The 9,577-nt window shown below is 30.1% G+C and overlaps 1 protein-coding gene and 1 pseudogene across 1 annotated transcript in view; one reads left to right on the top strand and one right to left on the bottom strand.

The window, feature by feature from the left end:
• The window catches only part of LOC105125112 (WAT1-related protein At2g39510-like), a 13,488-nt gene extending 12,951 nt beyond the window's left edge, over positions 1–537 (top strand). The window contains 1 exon segment of the mRNA XM_011025452.1: positions 457–537. Coding sequence (XP_011023754.1) covers positions 457–475 — 19 coding nt within the window. The 3' untranslated portion in view covers positions 476–537.
• The window catches only part of LOC105125193 (uncharacterized), an 8,327-nt pseudogene extending 3,695 nt beyond the window's left edge, over positions 1–4,632 (bottom strand).
• Positions 4,633–9,577: the final 4,945 nt, after the last annotated feature.

Genomic DNA, 9,577 nt, shown 5'->3' with positions numbered 1-9,577 from the left:
ATGCGTATGGTTGTATTGCACATTCTGAACGGTGAAGATGAGATGAAACCCATCCAAAAAGGTGTTATGTGTGTTCAACAGTGACTCGTCAATCTCAGGTCAGTTTCGGTCTAACTCCGATCCAGGGAGATCCAACCATTAACTCGGGCTGATATTTGGATATATGCTGCATAAGATGTTGGTTTATCATTTTACCGTTGGGATTTGTTATTGTTTCAATGGTTGGTGAGTCATGGTCGTCGGAAGCTTTGCCCAGAATCTGTCATGGCTTCCGATTTGAAAACTCAAATCACAACACTCGCCGCCAGCACAGGAAGACAGAGAAGAGGAAGACAGTCGATCTACTGGTTCTGCCACCTCCGGCAGCGGCAACGCGTAGAGCAAACACGTCGCCACTGTTCACACTTCGGCACTGTTCACGAGCACTGTTCACACTGCCCTATAAGGGACTTCAATGCAATTTCTGGAGTTTTAAGGACTATTTTGTAAATCTTAAATTATTTAATATAATTTTTATTTAGTTTTGGATTTTTTTAATTTGTAATGTGGATGTAAAAAAAAAAGAAAAAGAAAAGGAATAAAAAATGCATGTGTGTGTTTGTATTTGTTTTATGAATTTTTTTTTATTTATGATAAAATTGCAGAGAATAAAAAAGAATTTAATATTTTGATTGGATCACGGTGTAGAAGTACAGACTTGTACGGAAGTTGTATTTCTAAAATCCGATGAAAAGACAAAATTTTTAAAGCTTCTTTAACACATCAAGTCCATGAAGCAGCTTACCTCAGGTATGGTGTGTTAGGGGTGCTAATACCTTCCCTAACCACAATCGGTCCCTTACCCGTGAATCTCTGACAAGACTAGTACAATTAGGTTTCCTAGTAACCTTCAATTAAATACTAGGTGGCGACTCCTAACGAATCCAACAAGATCAAATCAAATAATAACAATGAAAAATTGCCAGAGCCGACACCGTGCGGATTTTTTTTGACGTGCGACACCCGTTATTATAAGTAGAGCCTAAAGAGATGTTGTTGCTTTCTCTCTTATTATAGGCAGGACCCATTGAAATTATATTGTCATCTCCTCTAGCATATGAGTGCCCCATTGATGAAGAAATGTCATTCCTCGAGTCTCTAACTTGATTGACTTTTACTTTTCTGATGCCACCAAAACTAATGGATGCAGGCGGATCTTCAATGTTATGAGACATAGACAAACCCATGGAGCAATTGCTGCCATATATGAAATCCTTTCTTCCCATGTTCATATTTCCATTGCCAGAAGAAAGAAAATTGCTACCATTGTTAGGCCACAATGGTTCAGACCCAAACAGACGGTCACTGAAATGTCCTGAAACTGACTGGAAGCTAGAAGTATTATTCCATGGAGAAATGTTCATGTGTGACATTCCCGCAACTGGCCTATTGTTGCTAGAATGTTCGACTGCTTGTTTCTTGTTGCTGAACAATTCAGGTCCAGGGCTATCCACAAACCACTGATGACTACGCTTTGCTTCCATTCTCGAGGAATTATCAAAACCTACATCTCCATCATTTAAACACCCGGCATCTCAGGTAATCCAAAAGCTTTTGTGCTGGAAAGACGGTCAAAATAGAAGAGTAATTTAAGTTGCAATCATAAACCAACAAGACTAGATAGGAATAAAATTGAGGATTCCGTATTCCAATAATGCATCGCATAGGGGAAAGGGACATGCAATAGTGCCAAACAAACTCCTATGGACATGTGGATTAATCGATAGCAACTTTCAGAAAAAGCAAAAAGCATGCACATTTTAGGTTAAGTTGGTTAATGAGTTGTTGCTCGATAAATGGAAAGAACATGTTCATTGTGAAGAAGAATTTTAGTGATTTTGATGGAATAGAACTAAATATCATGAAGCCCCTCATCCCTCAAGATGTTGACACTCAACCCTAGCCCCCCATGCTTTGTCAACAACATTATCACTCTCTTACCACCTTCTGGTTTGCTCCTTTGAAATTGGCCTTTTTCTTTTCAAGAGAGGTAAGGCATGTGTGAGCACAAGTCATCAACAAGACACGGAAGTGCCTGATGAAATCCCTATAAGTGTTGACCTAACAACCCTTCTACAATGGCAGATTCTTCATGTACTTAGATTACTCAAAACTAGTTAAGGATCTTTTTCTTGTATGTTTGATTTTGATTCTTTTAGGAGTTCATTGATAAAATACATTCTAGGTTTTAGTTTCCTTTTCATGCTCTTTTCCATGTACCTTGTTTACTATGATTTTGTTATTGGATTTTCATTTTATTATTTATTGTTGCAAAAAAAATAACAAATTTAAGTTCAAATAAATTCAAACTAAATGACTAATATTCTTAACGTTAAGGGTGAATCAACTAATGCAACATACCTATCTTAATTCTCACGTGTGATCTGAATGCTATAGAAGAAAATGGTTGGAATGGAAAAATTAAATCGATAAAGTTGAGTAACCTTGAAATACATGGTCTTTCAAACTCTATATAAATCATCAAGGCTCATGAAGAGGTATAGAAATAATTGTTTGATTCTTGCCCTTAGCTGCACATTGCACAATATGGACTTTAATCATGTTAGGAAACTGATTCTCAGTTTAAACAAATGAAGTTCAAATCTAGAATCGTCATTACATTCAACTCTAGAACATAATTCCTTCTTGCCTGCAACATGGCTCCCTACATCCTCCCTTTAGCATTTGCTCTAACCTAGTAACCTTATATGGTTACAAATTGCAGCCGGCATTTCCATCAGTTTATAGGTTTTCGAAAGGGGTTAGTTCTCTCCTTGAACTTTTCTCTGAAGGTTTCATTGTAACTGGATAGTTTTCTATTGAACTCTGCACTCGGTTAAGTCATAAGCCTTTAAATTAGCTCCCCATAGAGATAGATTAGGGGGTCCATCCTTGCAGTTTGAGGACAACTTCCAAGAAAGAAAAGTGATGATCATTGTGTATGTTTGAATGTTGGAAATCAAGTCTTAAGACTTCTAACTGTACAAGTCACGCAATCTTGAAGACATTTAAAATTTAAAGTGGAAGAAGGTCAGAATACAGAACTTATAAGTTGTTAACTAATCTGGCTCAATGAGAGAGCAGAAAAAAGCATTGGTTTTTGATAAAGGTTCTCACATATGGATGTTTCTGACCATATCTCAGGAGAACTGATTCTTTCAAACACGAAGTATGTCACAACTTTTTTATTAGGAAGGAATTACCTAATATCAGACAAGGGAGTATCTTCAACGGATTCTCACTAGACTTGAGAAGATTTGCTTGTTATAAATGTCTCATTAATTACTAAGAGAAAATTCTCATGGAGAACTTTTTCATATAACAAGGCACCCCACTTAAGATGGGAAAACCTCAAGTGCCTAGATGCCCCAAATGCACTAGGCAAGTCCATGGACTTCAAACCAGGTCAACAATGTGGTGAGTGGAGCACATTCACTTGTCAGCTCAGATTACTCCATGAGATAAAAAAAAATAACTGTCTTCCAGCAGGCAAGCTTTCTGCCGACACTCCAGATTTCCCAGCCATATTCTTCCCCTGAAGCTCCTATATCCAGCTCCATTTGAGCCCTTAACCACTCCTATCTTAAATTAACATGTTAAGAACAAGATAACTCTCGCATCATTATTTACTTAAGGCAAAAGCAAAAGTAAGGATGATAAAATCATCCTCGCAATACCTCACCCCACAAAATTGTAGACATAAATGAGGTTACAATAAAACTATCTCAAATTATGGATCAGCGTATTTGGATATACTTAAAACAGTTTGAAATACAGAAACAGGCACAACAAAATAAACAGTGAAAGATATTGTTCCAATACAGTGAAGGATTTAGCGAGCAGATGTGAAGACAAGTAACAAGCATCAAATATAATTAAATGCCAGATATTGAGAACCAAATCTAGTACCAAATAAACAAATAACAATCAAAGAACAAATAAACACTCGAAAAAACATACTCAATCACCCTATCTAAACGGAACCGAACAGTGAATATAGCATTTTCTATAGAAAAAACAAAAACTTGAATAAAAAATTCCAAGCGTACCATTTTTTGCAGTTAGCCAGTTCCACGGAGACTCCGGTGATCTCCACTCGAAATTCGAGCCCCTACTTTCACGAACAAACACCGCTCCTTACTACGCCGTTTCGCTCATTAACACCATTGATCACGATCAAGCTCAGACAATCTGCAACACAAACTCAAACACCAAAACCTAACCGTTTTCAATTAACAAACAATGAAAATCACACTTCGATCAATCATGGATAACATTCATTTAAAACCGTCTAGAGATAGTAAAATGAACAGTTCTAGTGAGATAAACAAGCTCGAAATGATCAAAACTGTAATCATGAAAATTCAAAATCACACAGTATGTGCACGCAGCGCGAATGGCATAAATAGTGACGTTTAGTAGACTTGATAATTGAGAGGGAAGCTGGTAACCGTACCTGTAGCCGGAAAGATCGCTGGGGAAACTCCCGGCAACAGCAAGTGTGAGTGAGTGTTTTTTTTTTCCTTTTTCATTTCTTTAATCTTTTTTATTTTTTTGTTTTTTTAGAGAGAGAATGAAAATAGAAAATGACTTGTGTCAGCTTGGGTTCTAACTAAGAAGAAATTCACAAGCTAATGCCGCGTGGTACTCGAGTTAGGGTTTTATTAGATCTTAGCCGTACAAGTGGGGAGATGGAGCTGAGTTTAACGGCTTGATGTACTATACAAGGTTTGCACCGCTTAAATGCGTTCCAATGTATGGAAGAGTCTGGTATGGCAAGGTATAGGATAGGAGCTTCACTCTTACTGTGAAAGGCTGGTACAGCGGAATATAATTTACCACGTGGCGATTCTCTATTGCATAGAAAGTGTGCTGGTACTATGTTGGCACGGTCCGAATGTATGAATCAGATGGATTAGATCTATGTTAAGAATTATGAGTTTTTTAAATGGGTGCGTTTATTATAATATTATTAATTTAAGATTATTATAATATTATTAATTTTAATATAAATTAAATTAAATTAAAAATAATCATATTTAATTATTTTAAAAAATATATAAGCTTTATAATAATAAATATTACAATTAAAATATTTTATTCATATTTTATTTTATTTTATCTATTATAAATAATTTATCTTGTACACTACTATTAAATTTTTTTTCCTGGAAGAGTACTCAAATATTACTTAAATTTTTTTTAAAATATTTCTTTTGGCTGCAATGGTTAAAAAATCACTACTCCGATCACTTTCTTATGCTCATGCCAGCTCTTTTGCTTTTTTTTTTTTTTTGACACGAGCTACGCGATTCTGATACGCTACAATATTTTCGAAGAGACTTATCTAGTGTAATCACAGGACATGCTTGTCGTGCTCCATGGCGTTGAAATAATAACCACTAGTCTAAAATACACGGAAAACACTGTAGCTTTTTTCTTTCTTTTTTCTTTTTTCATTTATTTTTTTATTTTTTGTGTCTTGTCAAAAAAATTGTTTTTTTTTCACGTTTGTTTTTGGTTTTTTACTGTTACTTGTTTTATTATATTTTTTTATTATTTTATTTTTATATTTTTAAAATTATCTTTGTTAATTTTTCAGTATTAAACTGATTAAAAATTTAGTTTTATTTTTTATTTAAAATATCATAAATTACTCAATGTTTTCTTATGTGATTTTTTTATAATTTTTTTAAAATGATCTTTGTTAATTTTATTTTTTTCATATTAAAAGTGTGTATGGTATTACAATAGTTGTTATAGTTATGATTTGAAAAAAGTTATTTTATAAGAAGTACTTTCAGTTGAGACTGGTTTAAAAAAATATATTTTTTATTAAAATTATGGTTGAAATTGAATTTGAGAAAAAAATAATTTAATGTGTTTAGTTAAGAATGCTTTTAAAATTGAAGTTATAAAATAATTTTCAAAAATATACATTAATATTGATTGCCTTAAATTTAAATATTATAGAATTAATTACTCTTATTATATCATGAAATAAACAATATTTTATATAAAATATTTTTTTATTTTTCCATTAAACTATTTATAATTTTATTACGTACAAACTCCATCCAATAAGAATTACAGTTTTCATAATTTCTTGAGCGTGTAATAAAATTAAATAAAATATTATCATATATAAAATTATATATTACAGTGCGAATGAATTTAATTCACTCTAAATTAATTTTTTTAAAAAAATTAATAAAATTAATACTTAATAAAAAATTGTGTAAACAGTATAAGCGAATTAGATTGTTTATTATTTTTAAGTAAACAGAACAATTCTTTTACACTGTTCACTAAACAATGCAATTAATATGAATAATGCATGAAAAGTAAGATTAATTTACTTTTTATTAATAACATTTTGAACATAAAAATTATATGGGACCTGTATACAGTAAATTATTTTTTTTAACCGATTGGAAACTGTATTTTAATTAAAACACAACTGCGTAAATAAATGTTTTCTGAGATGGTTGAAAATTTTACTTCGTGTTTTTTTTTTAAATATTGTAGATTATTGTAATGATTTTTGTTTTGTTACAGTGTTTTTTCGTATATTTTTTTTAAAAAAATATTTTTGTTGATTTTTTTTAAAATATTGAGTTAATTGAGAATTTAACTTTAACTTTCCCCATGTATTTTTTTTTAGTTTTTTTTAAAGTATCTTTTTTTTATATGTTTTTTTTTATAATTATTTTTGTTGATTTATTTTTTTAATATGAAGTTGTTTAAGAATTTAACTTTGTAATTTTTTCTTTAAAATATCATGGATTGCTATAATATTTTTTCACATGGTTTTTTTAATGATTTGTTTTCTATAACTGTCTTTGTCAATTTTATTTTTTTTATATTGAGTTAATTGAGAATTTAACTTCTAGTTTTTTATAAAAAAAAATATTATGGATTGCTATAGTGTTTTACCATATGATTTTTTTTTAAATATATTTTTTAATTTTATTATTTTTAATATTAAACTAGTTAAAAATTAAAATTATTGATTTTCTCATAAAATACTTTAAATTGTTACAATATTTTCCTGCATGATTTTTTATAATTTTTTTATAATTTCCTTTGTTAATTTTATTTTTTTAATATTAAACTGATTAATTTTATAATTTTTACTTTAAAATATTATAAATTACAATAGTTTTTTTCTATATAATTTATTTTCAATAAGCTTACAAGAAGACATAAACATGTCACAACTCCAAAGTACCGCGAGCGACATGAACATGCAATATATTTCTAAATGCTGTTGAAATAAGTTTTCTTCATAGCATGATTAATTTTTTTTTAAATTTCACTACCCATCAATTTTATGAAACCAGCTGTCCAGATTAGGACATAGATAAATGAGCAGTTCAACCGTGATATTTATGAATATTTTTTAACATTTGAAAAGGAAGATGTTTATTTTTGCACAAAACTAGTCACAGCCCAGTTACTGGGCCATATCGAGCGTCATTTGAGCTAGGGTAATGCATCCGAGACCAGGTGCAGGGGCGAGTGCTCATCACTTTGTGGGCTCAAGCAGTGCTCTTGAGCCCAGGTGCTGGGTGAGACCGAGCACTACCCTAGCTTGATTTTAAATTTAGTAACACGAACAAATTTTTACGAGTTTAAATAGTGTCTTAAACCTAGCTGTCTTTTCCCCTGTTAACACATGTACGGGATATATATTCTCATTTATGCATGCATTAGAGATGTATTCATTCATTGATACATGTGTAAAAAATAACTTTTCTCGTTCATGCTGTTAAAATAAAATAACTCTTTATTTCACATACTTAAAAAAAATAAAATTATGAATATCTCCTTAAACAGCATGGTAAGGGGTGATAGATTTCACATTATAAAACATATCTATTTTTAAAACAAAAACAACCTTTATGAGAATTTAATATTCTTTAATATGTTTATTATTTTTTTTATATAAAATTATTAACTTTACTACACAATGGTCATTAAATTCTAAAAAAATTAATTTTTTTGCAGGTTTCTTAAAAAATTCATCAGCAAATAATTTTTATTTTATTTTATACAAGAAAATTATTTAAATAAATATTTAACTAGTCCATAGTCCAATCGCCAAATTTTATTATTTTAGCGCTCTCTTTTTTTTAAAACACCGTCAAATTGTTACCAATCATGTGTTAAAATCACGCACATTCATTTGAATTTAGTAATATAAATTTTAGAAACATAATCGACAAAACTTCGGGTAGTAATTAGCATTGAAAGACAAAATTGCTGTATAGGTTTACTGGGAGATTATTTCCCGGTTTTTGATATATTTGCTTCCCGCCTCGCTATTTTGGATAATATTTTAAGGAAAGAATTCGAGAAAGATTTTTTTTTTTTCCACTGATGCACCGTGTAAACTTGAATGATCTATGTAAAACTATCTGGAAAACAAATACAGTTCCATACACGGAAGTTGATCACAAAATATTTTGACTAGTAAAATAAATAAAAAAATATTGGCTAGGAAAATGTTTATGTTTTCTTTTTTCTTGACACTGAACCCTAAGAATGCTTCATGGGCCTCCCAAATTCATTTTTTTAATTTCATAATTATATTTACCTGGCAAAAAATCTAAGATAATATTTACTAATCTCGATTAAGAAAAGGAAAGCTTATCTCACCTGTCATACCTTAAAATTAAATTTATGCGTTAAGGTTTGTCCAGTGATAAAACTGCAAATATGGACCACTGTACAGAAATAATAAAAATATGTTTGTTTTTATAATCGAATGCATAAATTCAACCATTAAAAAATACAGAAATAATAAAAATATGTTTGTTTTTATAATCGAATGCATAAAATTCAACCATTATATATATATTTTCTATTTATTTTTCGAATCCCTGCACAAACCTCAATCTAAACTACAAAAACAAAAACACCCTAAATAAGTAATAAAAGAAAGAGTTGATACTCGGGTCTTTCACCACCGAAAAAGAAATCTCATTAAATCTGATGTTGAAATAGTAGTTCTCAAAAAGTGCTATTTTTTTTCTTAAACTTTCTAATATTAGCTTTTAGACTAAAAACAAATAAAAAATAATTATATCTTAAAAGAATGGAGGGTTTTGAATCAGTAACGTATTAATAATTATTTATTAGAAACTAAACACTAATATAATATTTATTATTAGAAGCTAAACACTAATATAATATTTAACGTAATTTAGAAAACCACCTAAATCTATGAAAGAAGTTATTATTATTATATACAAAGAGAATAAGATTTTAAAACAATGAAGGAGAATGAATCATTTATTTTATCATATTCTCATCATTCATTCTCATCATTCATTTTTTTTTAGTAGTGATGCAATGATAATTATTGTATTTTCTCTTGACAACTCACAAATAATTATTATATTTTTAATTTTATATTTTTTTTATTTTACTCTCAAATAATGTTTTTATTTATGAACATCAATAATAAGGTAATTTGATTATAAATTGTAACATTAATGGTGACAGTATATAAATAGTATTATTTTATTAATGT

This window comes from Populus euphratica, unplaced genomic scaffold, assembly GCF_000495115.2.
Source record: "Populus euphratica unplaced genomic scaffold, PopEup_1.0 scaffold1.1, whole genome shotgun sequence".
Taxonomy (NCBI): domain Eukaryota; kingdom Viridiplantae; phylum Streptophyta; class Magnoliopsida; order Malpighiales; family Salicaceae; genus Populus; species Populus euphratica.
The sequence above is the reverse complement of the archived record's forward strand: the minus strand, read 5'-3'. Positions and strand labels throughout refer to the sequence as shown.